General features: G+C 37.0%; 1 protein-coding gene across 2 annotated transcripts in view; it reads left to right on the top strand.

Annotated features, from left to right (window-relative positions):
- Window positions 1-26,415, top strand: part of LOC124988837 (cytochrome b5 reductase 4) — a 101,218-nt gene that overhangs the window by 17,421 nt on the left and 57,382 nt on the right. For both annotated transcript variants that reach the window (XM_047558620.1, XM_047558618.1), the window contains exons 3-4: window positions 5,619-5,719; window positions 21,568-21,649. In XM_047558620.1, the coding sequence (XP_047414576.1) occupies window positions 5,619-5,719; window positions 21,568-21,649 (183 nt within the window). The remainder of the gene's footprint in view (window positions 1-5,618; window positions 5,720-21,567; window positions 21,650-26,415) is intronic.

Below are 26,415 nucleotides of genomic sequence, written 5' to 3'. Positions count from 1 at the left end.
ACTTATGTTTATGAAAAATAACTATTTTTCAAAACAAAATAGTGGTATTATTTTACATTTTGGCAAATATCTTTGCCATATGGCAGTAGATGACAAGATGACACATGTATTATCATGTTACCTTCTGCATTCAGTCCTTCATCACATGTTATATAGTCTCTAGAAAATTCTACATTTGTGAAAGAATGTGAATTTAAAAAGATATAACATTTTAGTCATACTGTGAAAAAATTTTGGCCTTGGACCACCAAAAGTGTCTTGAACTCCCTCAGGAGTCTCCATACTAAACTGTGAGACTCTCGGACTTTCAAAAGAGAACAGAGAAGAAATCAAAAATTATTAATGAGTGTGTGCGCTGAACTGTGGCAATTTAGTTAATTATGATAGCTTCATCTGGGAGATTAATAGGTATAAAATGTCTCTGGGTCTTACCTTGGGCTGTTTTAAGCACTGTTATATAGAGTTAGGTGTGAGATGAGGGTGAACTATCCTGTAGTCCAGTTCTGACTTTAGTCATCTGAAATAAGTGATGTGCTTCAGGTTGTCAGTGGGAAAAGGCTTTTCCTCTCTATGGGGAGTTGAAGTAGTGACTAAAAAAGAGCTTTCTGAAATTAGAACTTTCATGCATTGCTGGTGAGAATGGAAAAGTAGTCTGGCAGTTTCTCAAAAGGTTAAATGTAGAATACTGTATGTGTCAGTCAACTTTCCATCACTGTGGCAAAACACCTGAGATAAACAGCTTATAAAGAAGTAAGTTTTATTTTGACTCATGATTTCAGAGATTTCTATTCATGGTCAGTTGACTCTCTTGCTTTTGAGTCATAATGGGACCATGTGGCAGAGGAAACTGGTCTTCTCAGAATAGCCAGGAGACAGAAAAAACAGGAAGGGGTCATAATATCCACTTCAAGGGTACAACCTCAATAACCTAGGACTTACCTAGACAATTTAACCATATATAGAAACATTCCTCGCATCCTCCCAGCCCTAGGTAACCACTAATCTTTCTGTCCAAATAGATTTATATAAGGATATATACCTAGACATTTCATATAAATGGAATCATACACTATGTAATATTTTATGACTACCTTTTTTCCACTAGGACTTACCAACTAAAGTTTCCACTATCGCCAGTAGCACCATGGGCTGGGGACCAAGCCTTCTACACAAGGACCTTTGGAGGACATTCAAGATCCAAATTGGAATACTACCCACCAAATGTACTCCTAGGATTATATGTCAAAGAGAAATGAAAACATAAATGTCCACACAAAAACTTATACCTTTAGAAACAACCATGTTCATCTACTGATGAATGGATAAACAAAATGTGATATATCCATGCTCGGAATATAAAAAGGAAAACTACTGGTATGTGCAACCTTCTGGATGAACCTTGAAAACATGATAAGTGAAAGAAGGTAGTCATAAAAGATCACATATTGTATGATTCCATTATAGGAAATGTCTAGGGTATACAAATCTAGTTGGACAGAAAGGTCAGTGGTTACCTAGGGCTGGGAGAATGGGAGGAAGACAACATGAAGAATGTTTCTATAAAGGGTTAAATTGTAATACCAATTATGTGCTCATTTTTCTCTTTATAAAGACTTACTGTTCTTCACAGTATAAAGAGAATTTCTTCCTTTAAGACAACTAATGAGTTCCCTATTTTTGTTTGCTTATCTTAATATTTGTTAAGATCAGATAATGAGACCATGGTTACTAGTCTCTTTTACCTTGGCTGCTAGGAGGTTCAAGTCAAGATTATATTAAAAACTCATTCATAACAACACTGTTAGCTAGGGTTAGGCAACTGGTATATTTTCCTCTACACATCTTGGTGTGGATTTTAAAGGTTTTCACACAGAAATTGACACATACTTAATGGTAAATTTTTTATTGTAAGATACCTGCTGTCTTTATCAGAGATAACTGAGGGCTTAAATTAAAAGCAAATTAAGTTTACCTGAAAAACTTTAGGCAGTGTTTGTCAAGATGGAAAGAGTACTTTCTGTGTAGAGTGGAAACATTATTTTTTATTATCATAAAATTGATATTGATCCTTGAACTAGGCTTTTAGAAGAGTGATGGGCTCCCAGACACTGAAATTGCTCAAATAGTTGCTGGATGATCCTTTGTCTGTATATAGGGTAGACATTGGATGAGAGAGCAGACTAAAAATTATCTATAAAGATATCCCAGTGTTCAGATACCATTCTGTAATTGACTTGAAGTAAAAGTTTCTGACAAGACAGACTAGGAAGTGATGATTTTAAAATGGGAAATTTTTATTCTAAGAATTTATCTGAGAGCTCAGAGGAGCTCCAGACTTGCAACACAGAAGACATAATTTAGTGTGAAAATGTGCTAAGAACAGGTGGTACCAGTACATTACCTAAGAAACTCAGGCTAGCTGTTGTCCTGCATATGTACTTTGAATTGTGCTACACCTCTGCTAGAATGAGTTAGCTAATTGAATACCCCGAATTCGTTTAAAAATGATACATTTAAACATTGGAATATATCTTCCTAATACAAGTGTTGTGTTTAATTTTAATATGTTGCTCTTCTTAAGTACTCAGTCAGTCCTTTTATGATTTCTACTTTTGATAGAGTTTAACACATACACACACAATAAAGTATGAGCATAAAAGGAGGGGATGGATGGATAGATGGAGATAGATATCTCCCTTTCCAACTGAAAGTCGCCCATGTAAATGATAGTACCATTTGGGTTGTGATCAGAAGGCCTTGATCAAAGCCCAGTTTTGCATCATACAAGTTTAGTGTTTCATAAATCAGTTTCTGCCTATTTTTTCTTATGCTATTATTAGAATTTACATTTTGCAGAATTAAGAGCCTAACATCAATTTGAGTTTATGCTTCTTGGTCCACAAATATTATTTGTTTCAATTTAATGGTAATTGTGTGCTGGAATCTATCACATCTGGGCAATAAGAGATGTAGGAAGAAATTTAAGAATTGTGTCATTGGAAACTTAAGAAGATTACACAATTGGTTTCTAAAGATTAGGTACTCAGAACACGTAAGAGGCTAGAACCTTGTACGTAAGATATTTGCTTAATAAAAGGCATGTATTTAAAAAGAGTATAATAAAGCATGATGGGAAAAAACAAAATTTTTGTTTTTTTTTTTATTTGTGAGGAAATGCTTATATAAAGAAAAAAAGGAAGGAGACAAAAAAGGAAGAGAAGAACTTTTGTATCAGAGGAAGTGAACTAGTTCCCTTTTGGAGCTGGGTTTGTCATAATGAGCATATTACTAATATTACTAAATGTGCTTGGATCTACTATATCTGGGACTGAAACACTGTCTAACAGCCTCAATTGCTTATAGGGAAGTATTTTGTAAGCATTCTTAATTTTGTCTGAAGGGAATGGGATGTTCTTCAGGGCCACAGGTCCTGGTCTTTCAGAAAGAAAGGCAGGATTGTGAGGGGATAAGCATCAATCTAAAGGGTTATAAGGCATCAGAGCACATGTGTGGGATATCTTAGGCTTTTACAGGCTGACACAGCTGTTAAAGCTACCTGAAAAACTGGTTGCTGAAACAAAGTTCGCCACAGATGATCATGTGTTTTAAAGATCTTGCTCTTGAGAAACTGTAGAGCTCTGGTCAACACTAGATTGTAGAGAAAGTTTTACTTGTTTGAAAGGCATCCTCTGTCTTAAGAAGCCCACTAGGAATAATTTTAATCTTAATATTTACCACTCACATTTGTGTTCAGCAGATTTTGGAGCAGTAAACAATACAAACATTTCTAAGTTTGATGGAGAAGGAGAAATGTAGCAGAACTCAGCTAGTTACTTTAAACTTCTTTGGAGGAGTGCTAAAAGAGAGCTTCTTTGAATTTGCTTTCTTTTGTGCTTGCCTTTGAGCAATTTTTTAAAAAAATTCAACATTATTTTAACATTTATTCAAAATAATAGTGGAGAATAGTTAGGAAATTTTGACAAAGAATAACAGGAGGATATGCTGTACTAGGTTATTAAAACCAATCTAAAGATACATCAATTAAAACAATGTGAACGTGATATGAGAAATAAGTAGATTGGTGGAATATAAAAGATACTTCTAAAACAGACACTAAAATATTTTAAAATTTGGAAATTATATTCCCTTTTAAATTATACTTGCTTTTAAAATCGCAAATCAATGGAGGAAGGAATGGAATGTGATATATTATTATTATTTGTGTTTTGAAACTGGCTCTTGCCATGTTGCCTAATTTGACCTCAAATTCATGATCCTTCTACCTCAGCCTCCCAAGTAGCTGGGATTACAGGTATATACCCTGATGCTCAACTCATAGCAGTTTTATAATGAGCTCTGGACTGGTTGGTTATTTTCAAAAATTTAACTGATAGAAAAAGTATGGCACTTTTCTTGGGACTGAAATCCAGCCTCTTCTTCCAGGATAATTGTATCTTTGGAACATTTTAAGTTATCCGAGGTTACTTAAATTCATGGAGGTCATCACATGAAGAGAGGCTAATCTTGGATTGAAAAAAATGGTTTCACGGTATCTTTACACTTTCACTGTGCCTTTAGGGCTGGGTTTATGTACTTTTTACTTATATAGTGTTTTTACATAAAAGGAGGGTACTTCTTTCAGAAGGCTTTTTGTTGAGATATCCTGCTTTATTTGTTCCTTGTCTCTCTTTCTTAAAGATAAAAATGTAATTGACTATATTAATAGATTAAATAAATATTTGGGGAAGAGCTAAAGATTAAAATCTAAATAATAAATCTTTGTTCCTGGACAATTGCAAAGAAGAGTTGAGCTTTCTTTTCACAGACCTAAGTGGTCACCATTGCTTAGCCTGTGCTAAAACAGGTCAGACATGTGGATGAGATCTTGATTCTTCATCAGATCCTCCTACCAAGGCAATAGAGGATGATAGAATGGAAATACTACTGTATAGACTCTCTGGGCATGTGTTTTATTTTCAAAAATTATATACACATAAAGTGTTTAATCATTTTGTATTGTGAGGCAATCCTCTATGGGTCTTTTGCATTTCTGTGTATCTTGTAAGCAGACATTGACTGTTTTTGTTCTGGACGATCTTTTCAGGTATGTTTGCATAGTGAACAAACTTGGATGATAGAGTGTCTCCTTCTAGACCAAGAACAGGTTTGCTTACAGTTCAGTTCTATATAATATAGATAATGTCTCCCTCTAGAACAAAGGACAGGTGTGCTTACTATCCTTTATAAAAGATTCAAGTTTTCTAACCTCAAGGTTCCTCTACTGGAGGAACAGGTCTTATTGGGCCATCTTCATAATTCTGTAGGAATTGGGGTGCAAGGGAACTTGCGCAAATGTAAATATTACAATTATTGATATGAGTGCTAAACAATTCTATGTCTCCAACCTACAAGTTTCACATTATCTGCCAGGGCCCATGAAACTAGCAGGTGAACTTATTAGTTTGCAAATATAGTGAAATTTCAGACCTTTTACAGTTCTGAAATAATCATTTGTTAAATAAAATGTATTGGAAATGATTTATTGGAACTTACATTTGTAGGCTTTACAATGTTTAAGAAGTTAATTGAGGATATTATTTCTCCTTGCTTTGATATAGGGTTTGTTTATAATGTCACCTCATATATGGAATTTCATCCTGGTGGAGAGGATGAACTGATGAGAGCAGCAGGATCAGATGGTACTGACCTTTTTGATCAGGTAAGATGCTGAAAGTACTCGAAATATTACAGTGGAAGAGTGCTTATAGATTTAGTACTGTGATATTTGTAGGAAGAAAAATAGTTACGTAAATTTCAGATGTGTTGACTTGAATTTTGAAATGTAGGCAGATGTTCACAGTAGCAGCTGCCCATTTAATTTGCTTTTGTAGTAAAACTTTAGAGGTGGTTTTAAATCCTTGGCTTACTTGCTGCTTCCTCTTTGGCAAGTATTGTGATAATGATAATTGACTCACAGAAAGCAGTAAGGATTGAAAAAGGAACACTGAAACTTGCTGCTAACTTGCTCAGTTTCTCACTTTAAGCAAGTCACTTAGTTTCTCTGTTCTTAGTGTTTCCTCATTTAGGGATTGTATATACATTCAGCTTGCCTCACTATGCTGAATCTGCATATCATATAGAAAGTTAGATGAGGCTGATTAAATGAATGAAAAACTTATTTTTTCTGAGTGATTGCAAAGATTATGGATATCTCAAGATATTTAGTTACTTTCTGCCTCATATTTAGGTAAACATTAGCTCTTACCCTTTTAAAAATTATACAGAATATTTTAATTGTTCTCAACTTACTGAACTGTTATTCTAACAATCTTTAGAAGGATGGGAATTTGCCTTTGTTTCACATATGTTTTTGTTTGTATTTTAATGATAATTAGTCATGTTATAGTACTGGGATTTTATCATTCAAGAGACCTGAATTAGATTGGGTTATGTTATTGTTTTTGATCAAATATAATTTGATTTCTGTTCCTCCTATTTTCTCATCTATTTTAGAATTTGCTTTTTGACCAGGTTATTGAAAAAATAATTTGTTTAATATTTAAAAGTACTAAGATGCATCTACTTAAGTGACAGAATCTCATTTGCTATTAATATTCTACCTGGATTGGAGAAAAGTCATGTTCGCCCATTGGTTGTAATAGCATTCTCATAGGAAGCTTTACCGTGGTCTTAAAGCAAGTTCCCATTGTCATTTGATATTTGTTAATTTCTATCAATGCAAGCCAAATAAAAAGGATTAGGAATATTTGCCTTAAAACTTGTCTGCCACATTTTTCTCTTGTATCTTCCCTGATGCAGGATGTACTATTTTGCAAGAAATCTAGTCTTATTTATATTTCTTCGTGTTATGAGTTTATATGGGCCTTATTTAAGGAAAGTTTGTTTGGGAGAAGTCACAAGAACTGCTATATCATTGAGTTCTGCCTGTTAAACCAATACTTTAGTTACCAGATTGCTGCATTCCCCTTGGCTTTAATAAGACCACTGAAATTTATTTATGGCTTTTCACTCACCATGAACTTTCTATTTTAGAAATTGTAGTGAATCTTCTTGGATTTTTCAGTATAAAACTTTACTTATGCCCAGTATTTGAATTGTACAAAAAATATTAAATAATCTCTTTATTTTCACATTTTTGTCTCCAGTTTTGATCCCACTCCTGACCTCTGTCTTGCATTTCCAAATGCCTCATGAGCAATTTGATAACCTGTTAGTATTTCAACTCAACACTCAAACACTATCAATTTATCTTCTTACCATTTTTTTCCCTGTTTTGTCTTTATGAGAAGAGGGACTTAAAGCCTCTGAATAGTCTTTGCCTTCTCTAATTCTGCCCTAGTATTCAGTCACTGGCCAAATCCTATGATGACTTTAAACCTTACACCTTTCTTTCCCTTCCCATTGCCTTAGTTCATCATCACCTTCTTTAACCCTAATATATATATATATATATATATATATATATTTTTTTTTATTGTAAACAAATGGGATACATGGCATAAAGGCATTTGTGTAATCATCAATTTACATAGGGTAATGTTGTTTGATTCATTCTGTTATTTGTTCCCTTCCCGTCACCCCTCTTTTTCCTCTATACAGTCCTTCCTTCCTCCATTCTTGCCCCCCTCCCTAACTCTAACACTAACACTAACCCCTCCCACCCCCCATTATGTGTCATCATCCACTCATTAGCGATATCATTCGTCCTTTGGTTTTTTGAGATTGGCTTATCTCACTTAGCATGATATTCTCCAGTTTCATCCATTTGCCTGCAAATGCCATAATTTTATCATTCTTTATGGCTGAGTAATATTCCAGTGTATATATATACCACAGTTTCTTTATCCATTCATCAACTAAAGGGCATCTAGGTTGGTTCCACAATTTGGCTATGGTGAATTGAGCAGCAATGAACATTGATGTGGCTGTATCTCTGTAGTATGCTGATTTTAAGTCTTTTGGGTATAGGCCAAGGAGTGGGATAGCTGGGTCAAATGGTGTTTCCATTCCAAGTTTTCTAAGGAATCTCCACACTGCTTTCCAGAGTGGCTGCACTAATTTGCAGCCCCACCAGCAGTGTATGAGTGTACCTTTTCCCCACATCCTCGCCAACACCTATTGTTGCTTGTGTTCTTGATAATTGCCATTCTAATTGGGGTGAGATGGAATCTTAGGGTGGTTTTGATTTGCATTTCTCTTTATTACTAGAGATGTTGAACATTTTTCCATATGTTTGTTGATTGCTTGTAGATCTTCTGTGAAGTGTCTGTTCATTTCCTTAGCCCATTTGTTGATTGGATTATTTGCATTCTTGGTGTAGAGTTTTTTGAGTTCTTTATAGATTCTGGAGATTAGTGCTCTATCTGAAGTATGAATGGCAAAGATTTTCTCCCACTCTGTAGGCTCTTTCTTTGCATTGCTGATAGTTTCCTTTGCTGAGAGAAAGCTTTTTAGTTTGAATCTATCCCAGTTATTGATTCTTGCTTTTATTTCTTGTGCTATGGGAGTCCTTTTGAGGAAGTCTGGTCCTAAGCCGACATGTTGAAGATCTGGACCTACTTTTTCTTCTGTAATCTGCAGGGTCTCTGGTCTGATTCTGAGGTCCTTAATCCATTTTGAGTTTAGTTTCGTGCATGGTGAGAGATATGGGTTTAGTTTCATTCTGTTGCATATGGATTTCCAATTCTCCCAGCACCATTTGTTGAAGAGGCTATCTTTTCTCCATTGCATATTTTTGGCCCCTTTGTCTAGTATGAGAAAATTGTATTTATTTGGGTTTGTGTCCGTGTCCTCTATTCTGTATCATTGATCTACCTTTCTATTTTGGTACCGATACCATGCCGTTTTTGTTACTATTGCTTTGTAGTAGAGTTGAAGATCTGGTATTGTGATACCCGCTGCTTCACTCTCTCTGCTAAGGATTGCTTTAGCTATTCTGGGTTTCTTATTCTTCCAGATGAATTTCATAATTGCTTGCTCTATTTCTGTAAGGTACGTCATTGGGATTTTAATTGGAATTGCATTGAATCTGTATAGCACTTTTGGTACTTTGGCCATTTTGACAATATTAATTCTTCCTATCCAAGAACATGGGAGATCTTTCCATCTTCTAAGGTTTTCTTTAATTTCTTTCTTTAGTGTTCTGTAGTTCTCATTGTAGAGGTCTTTCACCTTTTTTGTGAGATTAATTCCCAAGTCTTTTATTTTTTTTGAGGCTATTGTGAATGGGGTAGTTTTCCTAATTATTCTTTCCAAAGATTCATCACTTATGTATAAAAATGCATTAGATTTATGTGCATTGATCTTATGTCTCGCTACTTTACTGAATTCACTTATGAGTTCTAAAAGTTTTCTGGTGGAATTTCCTGGTTCCTCTAAGTATACCATCATAACATCAGCAAATAGGGATAGTTTGAGTTCTTCTTTTCCTATTCGTATCCTTTTAATTTCTTTAGTCTGACTAATTGCTCTGGCTAGAGTTTCAAGGACGATATTGAATAGAAGTGGTGAAAGAGGGCATCCCTGCCATGTTCCAGTTTTTAGGGGGAATGATTTCAGTTTTTCACCATTTAGAATGATATTAGCCATGGGCTTAGCATAGATGGCCTTTATAATGTTAAGGAATGTTCCCATTGTCCCTAATTTTTCTAGTGTTTTGAGCATGAAGGGGTGCTGTATTTTATCAAATGCTTTTTCTGCATCTATCGAAATAATCATGTGATTCTTGACTTTAAGTCTGTTGATATGGTGAATGACATTTATTGATTTCCTGATGTTGAACCAACCTTGCATCCCTGGGATGAAACCCACTTGATCATGGTGCACTATCTTTTTTTTTTTTTTTTTTTTTTTTATTATAAAATTGTAAACAAATGGGATACATGTTGTTTCTCTGTCTGTACATGGCGTAAAGGCATACCATTTGTGCAATCATAAATCTACATACGGTAATGTTGTTTGATTCATTCTGCCATTTTTTCCCTTCCCCCCCTCCCCTCCCACCCTTCCCCTCCATCTATACAGTCCTTCCTTCCTCCATTCCTGCCCCCCTCCCTAAACCCAACTCCAACCCCAACACTAACCCTTCCCACCCCCCATTATGTGTCATCATCCACTTATTAGCGATATCATTCTTCCTTTGGTTTTTTGAGATTGGCTTATCTCACTTAGCATGATATTCTCCAGTTTCATCCATTTGCCTGCAAATGCCATAATTTTATCTTTCTTTATGGCTGAGTAATATTCCATTGTATATATATACCACATTTTCTTTATCCATTCATCAATTGAAGGACATCTAGGTTGGTTCCACAATCTGGCTATTGTGAACTGAGCAGCTATGAACACTGATGTGGCTATATCTCTGTAATATGCTGATTTTAAGTCCTTTGGGTATAGGCCAAGGAGTGGGATAGCTGGGTCAAATGGTGTTTCCATTCCAAGTTTTCTAAGGAATCTCCACACTGCTTTCCAGAGTGGCTGCACTAATTTGCAGCCCCACCAGCAATGTAAGAGTGTACCTTTCTCCCCACATCCTCGCCAACACCTGTTGTTGGTTGTATTCTTGATAATTGCCATTCTAATTGGGGTGAGATGGAATCTTAGGGTGGTTTTGATTTGCATTTCTCTTATTACTAGAGATGTTGAACATTTTTCCATATGTTTGTTGATTGCTTGTATATCTTCTTCTGTGAAGTGTCTATTCATTTCCTTAGCCCATTTGTCGATTGGATTATTTACATTCTTGGTGTAGAGTTTTTTGAGTTCTTTATAGATTCTGGAGATTAGCACTCTATCTGAAGTATGATTGGCAAAGATTTTCTCCCACTCTGTAGGCTCTTTCTTTGCATTGCTGATAGTTTCCTTTGCTGAGAGAAAGCTTTTTAGTTTGAATCTATCCCAGTTATTAATTCTTGCTTTTATTTCTTGTGCTATGGGAGTCCTGTTGAGGAAGTCTGGTCCTAAGCCGACATGTTGAAGCTCTGGACCTACTTTTTCTTCTATAAGATGCAAGGTCTCTGGTCTGATTCCGAGATCCTTAATCCATTTTGAGTTTAGTTTCGTGCATGGTGAGAGATATGGGTTTAGTTTCATTCTGTTGCATATGGATTGCCAATTCTTCCAGCACCATTTGTTGAAGAGGCTATCTTTTCTCCATTGCATATTTTTGGCCCCTTTGTCTAGTATGAGGAAATTGTATTTATTTGGGTTTGTGTCCGTGTCCTCTATTCTGTACCATTGATCCACCTTTCTATTTTGGTACCAATACCATGCCGTTTTTGTTACTATTGCTTTGTAGTAGAGTTGAAGATCTGGTATTGCGATACCCCCTGCTTCACTCTTTCTGCCAAGGATTGCTTTAGCTATTCTGGGTTTTTATTCTTCCAGATGAATTTCATAATTGCTTGCTCTATTTCTGTAAGGTACATCATTGGGATTTTAATTGGAATTGCATTGAATCTGTATAGCACTTTTGGTAGTATGGCCATTTTGACAATATTAATTCTTCCTATCCAAGAACATGGGAGATCTTTCCATCTTCTAATGTTTTCTTTAATTTCTTTCTTTAGTGTTCTGTAGTTCTCATTGTAGAGGTCTTTCACCTCTTTTGTGAGATTGATTCCCAAATACTTTATTTTTTTCGAAGCTATTGTGAATGGGGTAGTTTTCCTAATTTCTCTTTCTGAAGATACATCGCTTATATATAAAAATGCCTTCGATTTATGTGCATTGATCTTATATCCCGCTACTTTACTGAATTCACTTATGAGATCTAAAAGTTTTCTGGTGGAATTTCCTGGTTCCTCTAAGTATACCATCATATCATCAGCAAATAGGGATAGTTTGAGTTCTTCTTTTCCTATTCGTATCCCTTTAATTTCTTTGGTCTGTCTAATTGCTCTGGCTAGAGTTTCAAGGACGATATTGAATAGAAGTGGTGAAAGAGGGCATCCCTGCCTTGTTCCAGTTTTTAGAGGGAATGCTTTCAGTTTTTCACCATTTAGAATGATATTAGCAATGGGTTTAGCGTAGATGGCCTTTACAATGTTAAGGAATGTTCCCACTATCCCTATTTTTTCTAGTGTTTTGAGCATGAAGGGGTGCTGTATTTTATCAAATGCTTTTTCTGCATCTATCGAAATAATCATGTGATTCTTGACTTTAAGTCTATTGATATGGTGAATGACATTTATTGATTTTCTGATGTTGAACCAACCTTGCATCCCTGGGATGAAACCCACTTGATCATGGTGCACTATCTTTTTAATATGTTTTTGTATGCGATTTGCTAAAATTTTGTTTAGAATTTTTGCGTCGATGTTCATTAAGGATATTGGTCTGAAATTTTCTTTCCTCGATGTGTCTCTGTCTTGTTTAGGAATCAGGGTAATATTGGCTTCATAGAATGAGTTTGGGAGAGTTCCCTCCTCTTCTATTTTCTGGAATACTTTGAGAAGTATTGGAATGAGTTCTTCTTTAAAAGTTTTGTAGAACTCGGCTGAGAACCCATCTGGTCCTGGACTTTTCTTTGTTGGTAGGCTTTTGATGACTTCTTCTATTTCATTACTTGAAATTGGTCTATTTAAATTGTGTATGTCCTCCTCGTTCAGTTTAGGCAATTCATATGTCTCTAGAAACCTGTTGATGTCTTCGAAATTTTCTATTTTGTTGGAGTATAGATTTTCAAAATAGCTTCTAATTATGTTTTGTATTTCGGTCGTGTCTGTTGTGATATTTCCTTGTTCATTCCGAATTTTAGTGATTTGGGTTTTCTCTCGTCTTCTCTTTGTTAGTGTGGCTAAAGGTTTATCAATTTTGTTTATTTTTTCGAAGAACCAACTATTTATTTTGTCAATTTTTTGTATTGTTTCTTTCGTTTCAATTTCGTTGATTTCAGCTCTCAGTTTAACTATTTCCTGTCTTCTACTACTTTTGGTGTTGGTCTGTTCTTCTTTTTCTAGGGCTTTGAGCTATAGTGTTAGGTCATTTATTTTTTGAGTTTTACTTCTTTTATTAAATGCGCTCCATGAAATAAATTTTCCTCTAAGTACTGCTTTCATAGTGTCCCAGAGATTTTGATATGTTGTTTCTTTGTTCTCGTTTACCTCTAAGAATTTTTTAATTTCCTTCCTAATATCTTCTGTTATCCATTCATCATATAGTAGCATATTGTTTAATCTCCAGGTATTGGAGTAGTTTCTGTTTTTTACTCTTTCATTAATTTGTAACTTCAATCCATTATGATCTGATAGAATACAAGGTAGTGTCTCTATCTTCTTGTATTTGCTGACATTAGCTTTGTGGCATAATATATGGTCTATTTTAGAGAAGGATCCATGTGCTGCTGAGAAGAAAGTTTATTCGCTCTTGGTTGGATGGTATATTCTATAAATGTCTGTTAAGTCCTAATTATTGATTTTGTTATTGAGATCTATGGTTTCTTTGTTCAATTTTTGTTTGGAAGATCTGTCCAGTGGTGAAAGAGGCGTGTTAAAATCACCTAGTATTATTATGTTATGGTCTATTTGGTTTCTAAAATTGAGAAGGATTTGTTTAACATACATGGATGAGCCACTGTTTGGGGCATAGATGTTTATGATTGTTATATCTTGCTGATTTATGCTTCCCTTAAGCAGTATGAAATGTCCTTCTTTATCCCTTCTAACTAACATTGGCTTGAAGTCCACATTATCTGAAATGAGGATGGATACTCCAGCTTTTTTGCTGAGCCCATGTGCATGGTATGTTTTTCCCCATCCTTTCACCTTTAGTCTATGGGTATCTCTTTCTATGAGGTGAGTCTCTTGCAGGGAACATATTGTTGGATCTTTCTTTTTAATCCAATCTGCCAGTCTATGTCTTTTGATTGATGAATTCAGGCCATTAACATTCAGGGTTATTATTGAGATATGATTTGTATTCCCAGTCATTTGGTTCATATTTAAAATTTTTGACACATCTTGGTTCCTCCTTTATTTGACAGTTCCTTTAGGATAATTCCTCCCTTTGCTGATTTGCTTCTTTGTTTTTTATCTCTTCCTCATGAAATATTTTGCTGAGAATGTTCTGTAATGCTGGCTTTCTTTTTGTAAATTCTTTTAGCTTTTGTTTATCGTGGAATGATCTTATTTCATCGTCAAATTTGAAGGTAAGTTTTGCTGGGTATAAGATTCTTGGTTGGCATCCATTTTCTTTCAGAGCTTGAAAAATGTTGTTCCAGGCCCTTCTAGCTTTTAGGGTCTGGATTGAAAAATCTGCTGATATCCGTATTGGCTTCCCCCTGAATGTAATTTGGTTCTTTTCTCTCACAGCCTTTAAATTCTGTCTTTATTTTGTATGTTAGGTATTTTCATTATAATGTGCCTTGGTGTGGGTCTGTTGTAATTTTGTGTATTTGGAGTCCTATAAGCCTCTTGGACTTGATTTTCCATTTCATTCTTCAGATTTGGGAAATTTTCTGATATTATTTCTTCAAATAGATTGTTCATTCCTTTGGTTTGTTTCTCTAAGCCTTCCTCAATCCCAATAATTCTCAAATTTGGCCTTTTCATGATATCCCATAGTTCTTGGAGATTCTGCTCATGATTTCTCACCATCTTCTCTGTTTGTTCAACTTTGTTTTTGAGGTTAAATATTTTGTCCTCAATATCTGAAGTTCTGTCTTCCAGCTGTTCTATCCTATTGGTTATGCTTTCTATGGAGTTCTTAATTTGGTTTATTGTTTCCTTCATTTCAAGGATTTCTGTTTGGTTTTTTTTCAATATCTCTAACTCTTTATTGAAATGATCTTTTGCTTCCTGAATTTGCTCTGTTAACTGTCGATTGGTGCAATCGTTCAATGCCTGCATTTGCTCTTTCATCTCATCGTTTGCTTCCCTAATCATTTTAATTATGTACATTCTGAACTCCCTTTCTGTCATTTCTTCTGCCATGCTGTCGTTGGATTTTATTGATGTAACATCTAGATTTGTTTGGGGCATTTTCTTCCCTTGTTTTCTCATATTGTTCAGGGATCAGTGGGTCATTAAGATATTGCAGATTTCCTCTATCAACTTATAATGTCCCTGAAGATTGCTAGTATATCCCCTCTTATCCTTCAGTAGCCTGAAGTCTTGGAGGAGGTTGATAATGCAGAGCTCCACGAAGAAGCTGCCTCTCTAGGTGTGGTAACCCTCAGGTGGCGTATATTCCCTGCTAGTGGGCGGAGGTGCCTCCACTTGTTGACCAATGGTCATCCAATGGGGAAGTAGACTGTGGGCTGAGGCAAGGCCTGTTTGTGCCTATGTCTCTGGCTTTACCGTCCCTGTGGGAAAACCACACTCCTCCTCCAGGCAGGCCACCGGTGTTCAGGAGCGGTTGCTTTTAGTCCAATCAGCTCACCACTCACCTCCTCCTCTGGCAACCGCCTATGGTTCTGATGCTGTCACTCCCAGGTTAAGCGTCCCACCGCTCTCCTCCTCCAGGCAGGCCACCAGTGTTCTGGAGCAGCTGCTCCGAGTTCAAACAGCTCGTCACGCAGCTCCTCCTTTGGCAACCGCCCGCAGCTCTGATGCAGTCACTCCCAGGTCAAGCAACACGCCGCGCTCCTCCTCCTCCTCCGGGCAACCTCCCGGCACTCAGGAGCGCTCGCTCTGGGTTCAAACAGTTTACCACGCAGCTCCTCTTCTGGCAACCGCCTGTGGTTCTGATGCAGTCACTCCCAGACCAAGCGTCCCGCCGGGCCTCTCCTCCTCCTCCGGGCCACCCCCCGGTGTTCGGAAGCGGTCACTCTGGGTCCAAACAGCTCGCCACGTAGCTCCTCCCCAGGCAGCCACCCGGAGCCCCAGCGGCTGCTCGAGTCCAAGCGCTATGCTGAGCCGCCTCCTCTACGATGATCCCAGTTGTCCGTGTTTACCGCTCCAGCGGGGGGAGGGGCGTCTCGCCGAGCAACTCCACTTCACAAATTCCCTGCGTTCCGGGGCTACCGCCCCATCCGGGACGCCTCCCCAACAGGAGAGACTCACCCGGCAGCTTTGAGTTGGTCCCAAGTCTCTCACTATCTCCTCTTTTGAATCTTGCGTCCTGGAGCAGCGTGAAATGCAGCCGCCGTCTAGTCCGCCATCTTGGCCCGCCCCTCCACTATCTTTTTAATATGTTTTTGTATGCGATTTGCTAAAATTTTGTTGAGAATTTTTGCGTCGATGTTCATTAAGGATATTGGTCTGTAATTTCTTTCCTCTATGTGTCTCTGTCTGGTTTAGGTATCAGGGTAATATTGGCTTCATAGAATGAGTTTGGGAGGGTTCCCTCCTCTTCTATTTTATGGAATACTTTGAGAAGTTTTGGAATGAGCTCTTCTTTAAAGGTTTCGTAGAACTCGGCTGAGAACCCATCTGGTCCCGGACTTTTCTTTGTTGGTAGGCTTTTGATGACTTCTTCTATTTCATTACTTGAAATTGGTCTATTTAAATTGTGTGTGTCCTCCTCGTTCAGGTTAGACATTTCATACGTCTCTAGAAAAACCTGTTGATGTCTTCGAAATTTTCTATTTTGTTGGAGTATAGATTTTCAAAATAGCTTCTAATTATCTTTTGTATTTCAATCGTGTCTGTTGTGATATTACCTTGTTCATTCCAAATTTTAGTGATTTGGATTTTCTCTCGACTTCTCTTTGTTAGTGTGGCTAAAGGTTTATCAATTTTGTTTATTTTTTCAAAGAACCAACTATTTATTTTGTCAATTTTTTGTATTCTTTATTTTGTTTCAATTTGGTTGATTTCAGCTCTGAGTTTAACTATTTCCTGTCTTCTACTATTTTGGTGTTGGTGTGTTCTTCTTTTTCTAGGGCTTTGAGCTATAGTGTTAGGTCGTTTATTTGTTGAGTTTTACTTCTTTTATTGAATGTGCCCCATGAAATAAATTTTCCTCTAAGTACTGCTCTCATAGTGTCCCAGAGATTTTGATATGATATTTCTTTGTTCTCACTTCCTCTAAGAATTTTTTAATTTCCTTCCTAATATCTTCTGTTATCCATTCATCATATAATAGCATATTGTTTAATCTCCAGGTGCTGGAGTAGTTTCTGTTTTTTATTCTTTCATTTATTTCTAATTTCAATCCATTATGATCTGATAGAATACACGGTAGTGTCTCTATCTTCTTGTATTTGCTAACATTAGCTTTGTGGCATAATATATGGTCTATTTTAGAGAAGGATCCATGTGCTGCTTAGAAGAAAGTGCATTTGCTCTTGTTTGGATGGTATATTCAATAAATGTCTGTTAAGTCAAAATTATTCATTGTATTATTGAGATCTATGGTTTCTTTGTTCAATTTTTGTTTGGAAGATCTGTCCAGTGGTGAGAGAGGCGTGTTAAAATCACCTAGTATTATTGTGTTATGGTCTATTTGGTTTCTGAGATTGAGAAGGATTTGTTTGACATACATGAATGAGCCACTGTTTTGGTCATAGATGTTTATGATTGTTATGTCTTGCTGATTTTTGCTTCACTTATGCAGTATGAAATGTCCTTCTTTATCCCTTCTGAGTAACTTTGGCTTGAAGTCCACATTATCTGAAATGAGGATGGATACTCCAGCTTTTTTGCTGAGTCCAAGTGCATGGTATGTTTTTCCCCATCCTTTCACCTTTAGTCTATGGGTATCTCTTTTTATGAGGTGAGTCTCTTGCAGGCAACATATTGTTGGATCTTTCTTTTTAATCCAATCTGCCAGTCTGTGTCTTTTGATTGATGAATTCAGGCCATTAACATTCAGGGTTATTATTGAGATATGAGTTCTACTCCCGGTCATTTGGTTCATTTTTTAAATTTTAATTATTTATTTATTTATTTTGTCACGACTTGATTCCTCCTTTATTTGACAATTCCTTTTGGATAATTCCTCCCTTTGCTGATTTGTTTCTTTGTTTTTCATCTCTTCCTCGGAATATTTTGCTGAGAATGTTCTGTAATGCTGGCTTTCTTTTTGTAAATTCTTTTAGCTTTTGTTTATCATGGAAGGATTTTATTTCATCGTCAAATTTGAAGGTAAGTTTTGCTGGGTATAAGATTCTTGGTTGGCATCCATTTTCTTTCAGAGCTTGAAAAATGTTGTTCCAGGCCCTTCTAGCTTTTAGGGTCTGGATTGAAAAATCTGCTGATATCCGTATTGGTTTCCCCCTGAATGTCATTTGGTTCTTGTCTCTCACAGCCTTTAAAATCTGTCTTTGTTTTGTATGTTAGGTATATTCATAATAATGTGCCTTGTTGTGGGTCTGTTGTAATTTTGTGTATTTGGAGTCCTATAAGCCTCTTGAACTTGATTTTCCATTTCATTCTTCAGATTTGGGAAATTTTCTGATATTATTTCATTGAATAGATTGTTGATTCCTTTGGTTTGTTTCTCTAAGCCTTGCTCAATCCCAATAATTCTTAAATTTGGCCTTTTCGTGATATCCCATAGTTCTTGGAGATTCTGTTCATGATTTCTTACCATCTTCTCTGTTTGGTCAACTTTTTTTCAAGGTTAAATATTTTGTCTTCAATATCTGAGGTTCTGTCTTCCAGCTGTTCTATCCTATTGGTCATGCTTTCTATGGAGTTCTTAATTTAGTTTATTGTTTCCTTCATTTCAAGGATTTCTGTTTGGTTTTTTTCAATATCTCTAACTCTTTATTGAAATGATCTTTTGCTTCCTGTATTTGCTCTTTTAACTGGCGATTGGTGCAATCATTGAATGCTTGCATTTGTTCTTTCATCTCATCACATCATTCATTGCCTGCATTTGATCTTTCGTCTCATAGTTTGCTTCCCTGATCATTTTATTTATGTACATTCTGAACTCCCTTTCTATCATTTTTTCTGCCTTGCTGTCATTGGATTTTATTGATGTGACATCTAGATTTGTTTGGGGCATTTTCTTCCCTTGTTTTCTCATATTGTTCAGGTATGAGTGAACCGCTAAGATATTGCAGATTTCCTCTATTGACTTATAATGTCCCTGAAGATTTCTAGTATATCCCCTCTTAGCCTTCAGTAGCCTGAAGTCTTGGAGGAAGTTGATAATGCGGTGCTTCACAAGGAAGCTGCCTCTTTAGGGGTGGTGGCCTTCAGGTGGGGTATAATCCCTGCTAGTGGGCAGAGGTGCCTCCACTTGTTGACCAATGGTCATCCAAAGGGGAACTAGGCTGCGGGTTGAGGCAAGGCCTGTTTGGGCCTGTGTCTCTGATTTTATCGTTCTTATGGGAAAACTTCACCCGGCAGGGAAGACTCACCTGGTGGGGAGGTCTCTCTGGTCAGTTCCCCTCCTAGAGGTTCCCCTCAATCCACAACTACCGCCTGGGGTGGGCTGCCTTCCTCTGCAACATTCCCAGGGGCCCGGACCTACCTCCTGGGCCTGGGAGCCTCCCCCTTTGCAGACGAGTCTCCTTAGGCTGCCTCTCCTCAGAGAATCTGCCCGCAGTCCTGGACCCTTCGCTCTGCCCCTCAGCTTGTCTCTGTGCAGCTCTTTCACCAAGAAGCCTCCTAGGTCCTTGGACCCTGCTCTGCACCTAATCGCCTGACTATGCGGCCCCTCCTCTGAGCAGCCACCTGGAGCCCCGTACAGTTGCTCCGAGTCCCAGTGACCAGCCACAAGCCTCTTCTTCCGGGCAGCCGCCAGGTGTTCCGGTGTGGCAGCACCCCGGTATTCAGGAGCGGTCGCTCTGAGTCCAAACAGGTCCCCGTGCAGCTCCTCCTCTGGGCAGCTGCCCGTAGCCCCGGTGGGTTGCTCTGAGTCCATTTGTCGTGCTGAGCGGCCTCCTGTATGATGTTCCTAGTTGTCCGAGTTCACTGCTCCGGCGGGGGGAGGGGTGTCCCGCCGGGCAGCTCTACTTCACTAAGTTCCTTGCGTTCTGGGGCTACCGCCCCATATGGGACACCTCCCCATCGGGAGAGACTCATCCAGTGGCTTTGAGTTGGTCCCAAGTTTCTCAATATCTCCTCTTTTGAATCCTGAGTCCTGGAGCAACATGAAATGCAGCCACCCTCTAGTCCGCCATCTTGAAAAACAACCCTAGTATTTTAAAACTATTTTAATACTGTACAGTATCTTCAGTACCAGTTTAGATAACTTGAAAGCTAGATTAGTTTTCTTAAAGACTATCGTCTTAGGACCTTGATCGTCAACTCTTCAGTGGATCATGGTAGAATAAGTTTAGTCATTTACCTGGTATTTGACACCCCAAAGAAAATATATTAGGGTAAATATTCTGCTTTGAGCAAAGTGAAGTACCTGCTTTTTTTCATCAGTTCTATGCCTTTACCTCCTTGAATGTTTTTTTCTTTTATCTATTTACTTGAATTCTACCCCAACCCATTCCCCCCAAAATAGTTCTTTATACATTAGTGGATGCTCCATAAATATTTGACAATTTAAATTTCAATTCATATTAATAAATGAGTGCCCATTATAAGAGTATTTATGTTGGGAAACTGATTTTTTATTTTAGTGTTACTTACTTCTTCAGGGTGGTAAGGATTCTGATATCAATATTTTTGACCTGATTATTTTAATGTTTGTATAATATTTTATTGGGCAATATGTTATGATTTTCCTTTACTGATCTTTTTACAATTGAATATTTGGACTGTTCCAGTGTTTTGCTCATTTAAATAGTGCTATGATTGAGTGTCTTGGTACTTGCATCTTTGTGTATATGCAAATATTGTTTCAAGTAAATCCCTAAATGTGTAAGTGAAAGAGCTGTTTGAGACTTTTAATGCATATTGAGAACAAAAAAAGATTTTTTAAATATAATTTCCACCAATGGTGTCTGGTAGCAAATGTCATCAGTTGTTTTCCTTGAAGTAACTGCTCTCACTTTGTTCATGTTCAGGAAAAGGTCTGCTAAATACCCAAATCTGAATAACCAGTTTGTTTATCAGTTTTTCTTTCATGTATAAATGACCTTGCCTGAGAAAATCCCTATTCAATTTGCAGAATGAATATTTGCTTATGTGTTTTTCTTCAAGTTGACCATCATACTTATAGTAGAAGTGTGTTTTGAGAACTTCCTGTTTTGCCACACAGAATATTAAAAGATCCACTTTAAAAGGTCCAATTTTAATCAAATTAATAATTTTGGTATTTTGTATAGGATAGTCTTAAATATCACCCCCCCCAAGTCTGTTGTGTCAAAGAATATAATGATTACTAGGACATTTTGGAGCCACTGCCTTGATTAGTGCTGAGATGCCAGCAGTTTTACCCACTGTTTCTTATAGCATCTTTGCTAATATCAAAACAGTGAAAAGGGCAAGTAACATCTCAATATTCTCATGAAACTAATCGAGACTTGTGGATACCTAAAGAGGTGTTTAAAAACCTACAGAAGTCTGTAGAACACACTTTGAGGACACTCTTCTAAACAGTCTTTGTCTATGTTGCTTTCCTGTCACTCCCTTGTTGGATAATTGAAACTGCCTCAAAGCAGTCTAAAAAAGTTGATTTTTCTTCATAATTAAATAAGAGAATCCTGTGGAGTTAGAGTTATGTTGCTTTTCTGTCATTTATCTCCCATGCCAGGTTCACCGTTGGGTCAATTATGAATCCATGCTGAAAGAATGCCTGGTTGGCAGAATGGCAGTTAAACCTGCCATCCCAAAAGGTAAGTAAGTGTGCTGGTGCTAAACTGGTATTATTGATGTGTGTTACATCAGTACTTATTTTCTCCTTGGAGTTCAACAAATAGACTTAAATAAATCACTGTATTTCCCCCATTTTTCATTATCTTCCTGATCTAGCTACTCTAAAGGTTTTATTTTAGTTCTTCTTAAGAATTATATAGTGACTTTGTCTTAAAATTTTGACACTTTTTTAAAGAGAAAATTCACAGTGTGAGGAGTAAGCATTACAAAAGTAAGAAAACTTTGTATTTACTCTTTGTTTAGTTTTCATTAGTCTTAGTCTGTTGATACATGAGCAGATAGGCAAAAACACTTGGTTAGGGTTGATTTTCAGAATGGATTTTTAGATTTAAGTTTTTTGATTGTGATTTATTCACATGATTAAAAAATCTGAAAATATGAAAAGTTATGCAGTAAAAATTCCCCTCCTTCTTTGTGTCCCCTTTACCTTGATTCTTCCCATTCCTTATACCCTTCATGTAGAATACCCCATTTTTCTTTTAAACTGCTTTCAATGTATAATCTCTTTCTTCCCCTTACCTCTGAGTTGGAGCTTTATAATCTGAGTAGTGTTCAGGATCATGTCTTTTTTTCCTGACCTTCTTTCAGAAGAGCACACTTTGAGAATTTAGACATGGAATTGAAGTATCAGGAATACTTTGTATAACCCCTTTCTGTAAAGGAATGATAGTTATTTCTTTTGAGCAACTCCTAACCTTGACACTCAGATTAAGAGTAAATTGGTTCAACTAGAGTCTTCTACTGCTTAGTTCCGTGAATTTGTAATTGAAGGATTTATTGCCAGAGGCTTCTGAATAGTATGGAAATCATACAAACATGTCTAGATTTGAACCATAGCACAATAACATATTAGCTATGCAATTTTGGAGCCAATTTCCACCTCTAATTTGTACAATGATTCATAGTATTAGGAACTCACATGAGTAAATTTCCTTGCACAATGAGTGGAATAGAGGGTAAGGAAGGATTGTTTTTTTTCCTATTACTGCAAAACAAATAAGCAGTTTGTATATATAACAAAGTAAATAAGTTTGAGCTTCATGTTTGGAAATTCTTCTAAATCCATTTACTTTTGTAAACCAATCCCTTTTGCATCTTCGTTGGCTCTTATGTTCACTAATTTAGTGCCAGCAGGAGATATGATGCTAAACCAAAATTTCTAAACAACTACCTTTACCCAATCCTCAATGTTATGTGCCTTCATAATCCAGTAGTAAAGATCATGTGTTTTTCTGTAATACCATTCAGGGTGATCAGAAAGTATGTCAGGCTCCTTGCGTATGGCTATAGTTTATATCTGAAATGTCCCTCAAAGACTCATGCATTAAAGGACTAGTTGCCAATGCAGCAACATTCTGAAGTGGGGATTTTGGGAAGTGATTAGATCATTAGGGCTCTGACCTCATCAATGGATTAGTCTATTGATGTATTAATAGCTGAGTGAACTATTGGGAGGTTGTGGAAACTGTAGGAGATAAAACCAGTTGGAGGGAGTGGGTTCTTAGAGGTGTGCCCTTGGGGACTATATCTTGTTGCCAGCCCCTTTCTCTCTCTCTCTGTCTCTCTGTTTCATGGTCTCAATTAGGTGAGCATCTCCACTCTACCACATGCCTGCCTCCATGATCTATCTCATTAAAGGCCCAAAGTGATGGGGCCAAGTGTCCATGGACTGAAAGCCATGTGCCATGAGCCAAAATAAATCTTTTCTCCTTTACGTTTGTTTTCTCAGGTACTTTATCACAAGAATAGAGAACTAACTAAATGTCTACCCCATAGAATAAATTTGATTAGTAAAAGAACTTTTCTGTTTTCTTTCTCCCTCTCTGGAAATGAAGGAGAGATAATCTTCAGCATGCTTGACCAGGTACAATAAACATAATCCTAAATAAACAGATTAAGGAAATTTCCAGATTAAAAAAAAGTCAGGGGGATATAGTAATCAAGAATGATAAGCCCCCACTTCCCCAGGCCCTTATAGAGATACTAGGAACTTCGAACCACATAGGAATTTTAATGGTCACATAGGGATGGAAGGCATCCTTTTTTTTTTTTTTTTTTTTTTTTTTTTTGCAGTACTGGGGATCGAACTCAGGGCCTTGTGCTTGCAAGGCAAGTATTCTACCAGCTGAGCTGTCTCCCCAGCCCTGAAGGCAGAGTCTTGAGTTCTTAATAGACAGGAACATCTTTGAGATGTTGGAGTGTCTATCTTGACCTTGTTTACAAGGTGATGGAGAAGAGGAAAGAAATTTCTGAGAATTTGATACCAAACAAGGGCTTGCTCTCTGCCCTTAGAAGCCATTACTGAAACTGAGTGTTGTAAAAGAGAAAGCTTTTTGCAGTATTCATCCAGCAAAGAGGCCAGGAACTGTTAAGCTCCTATTTGCCTCCTACATCAGTTGGTAGCAGGGGGATTTATAGAAGGGAAGCAGCTTCTTGTCTGTTGAATGGTAAGAAAGGGGAGTTTTAGGCTTGTCTTATGCAGGCATAGATGATCATCATGCCTCTTCACAGACTGCATATTTCTTTTAGTGGGGAAGTTATCATGTTCTACATGGATGCTTTTGAGCTTACAATGTCAAAAGGTCATTGACTGGAGAAACTGACTTTTTCTGTAGATGTCCTTTTTCTTTTTTCTTTTTTTCTTTTCTTTTCTTTCTTTCTTTTTCTTTTTTTCTTTTTTTTTCTGGTCACACTGGTGAAAAGCTGACTAATCCAATAGCTCAAGCTTTTTTTTTTTTTTTTTTTTTTAATACCAAGGATTGAACTCAGAGGCACTCAACCACTGAACCAAATCCCCAGCACTATTTTGTATTTTATTTAGAGACAGGGTCTCACTGAGTTACTTAGCGCCTCACTTTTGCTGAGGCTGACTTTGAATTCACTATCCTCCTGCCTCAGCCTCCCAAGTTCCTGGGATTATAGGCAACTGCCACCACACCCAGCTCAAGCATTTTGTTATTTATGGAATTTAGGTCCAGGTGTCCTGGCATAGCTGATTTCCGTCCTACCCCCCTGTGAGTTTAAATATACGCTTGTGAGTTAGGAATAAGCATTTGGGATTCAGAATAAGCATGTGGTCTCAAACTCCATACTAAGAAGTGAAATGGTCTCTTATTATTGGTTTCACAGGCTTCCTGACAAACGTATACATGAATTTTTAATGGAGAAACACACTTCATCCTGAAATCCTTAAAATCCCATAGATATAGATCAGACAGCTATTACTGCTCAATAGAAATTTGAGAACATGTGAGGAAACAAATCAGCAGAAACAAATAGCAGAATTTCACCCCCAGAACTTAATTATCCATATCTAGAATAAAGATAATTATGTTTTAAATATTTAGGAAAATAAGAATGAATTGATAACATGAGTGGAAAATGAAAGACTTAAAAATAGCAGTGTGGAATTGAAAAAGAACTGTGTAGAACTTCTAGAAATGAAAAATGAAACTGGTGGAAGTAAAACTAAGACATACATAGCATGAATTGTCAAATAAATCAGACATAGTAGAAGAGTTCAGAAAACAGCATGATTGAACAGCAGAACCTATACAGAAAGTGGCACAGAGACAAGAAAATAGAAAAAAATATGCAAGAAATGTGAATGATAGAATAATAAGACTTAACACTTATAATCAAATTTCCAGAATGAAGTAGTGAGAATGAGGAAGAGGCAGCATATGAAGGGTCAGTGGCTTAGAATTTTTCAGAATTGATAAAAGTATAAATCTTTAAGTTCAGCTAGTTCAATAAATCTGAAACAAGGTAAGTAAAAGTAAATCAACGTGTAGACTCTTTGTAGTGAAACTATAGAATATCAAAGACGATGAAAAAGTGGAAAAGTAGTCAGAGATAGGCAACCATTAGTTTTGACAGCTAGTTTTATTTACTAACTACTATAGCCAGTTTACTAAAATAATGGTAGAAGACAGTGAACAGTAGAATTGTATCTTGAAAATGTTGAGGAAAAAATAACTGACAATCTAAAACCAAAAACAAACCAAAAAAACCACAAAAGACAAAATACAAAGCAAAAACAAAAATCCAACAAACAAACTGTTTTTCCTCATCAGTAAAGTGGAGTTTAAGAATAAACACCCTGGGCTGGGGAGATAGCTTAGTCGATAGAGTGCTTGCCTTGCAAACACAAGGCCCTGGGTTCAATCCCCAGCACCGCAAAGAAAAAAAAGAATAAACACCCTGGGCTGGGGATATAGCTCAGTGGTAGAGCACTTGCCTAACATGAGCAAGGCCCTGGTTCAATCCCCAGTGTGGCAAAAAGGAAAAAAGAGCAAACTTCCTTATGTCATTGTGAGGATTGAATAATGTTTGCTACATAAAAAAGCAACAGATGATGGAGAAAATTTAAGTGTTTATTACTTTGTGGCCACCTTTGCCCCTCTGTTCCTTTGATTCTTTTCTATATATCTACAGTTAACAGGCGTAAACTAGCATGTGATGATCTGTTTTACCATGGAAGTTGGTTCTATTCCTGTGAAAATTAAAGTATTATATTATTTTTGACAGGACCTGTGAGAGTGGAGTTGTGAATGTCTGTGCTTCACTATAAAATCTTTTTGGAATCATGAATATTTACTAGGTTGAGTCCAGTAGCAGATGGTGAAGGAGAGAACTTGCAAGGCATTAGGAAGCAAAGACAAGAATTTTACAAACCAGAAGAGCATTGGTTCTTAAGTAAAGGGACTTCTGTAACAGTGGAGAC

The sequence above is a fragment of the Sciurus carolinensis genome, chromosome 7 (assembly GCF_902686445.1).
Source record: "Sciurus carolinensis chromosome 7, mSciCar1.2, whole genome shotgun sequence".
NCBI classification, from domain to species: Eukaryota; Metazoa; Chordata; class Mammalia; order Rodentia; family Sciuridae; genus Sciurus; species Sciurus carolinensis.
Note: the sequence above shows the minus strand (reverse complement) of the source record. Positions and strands in the feature narration are given on the sequence as shown.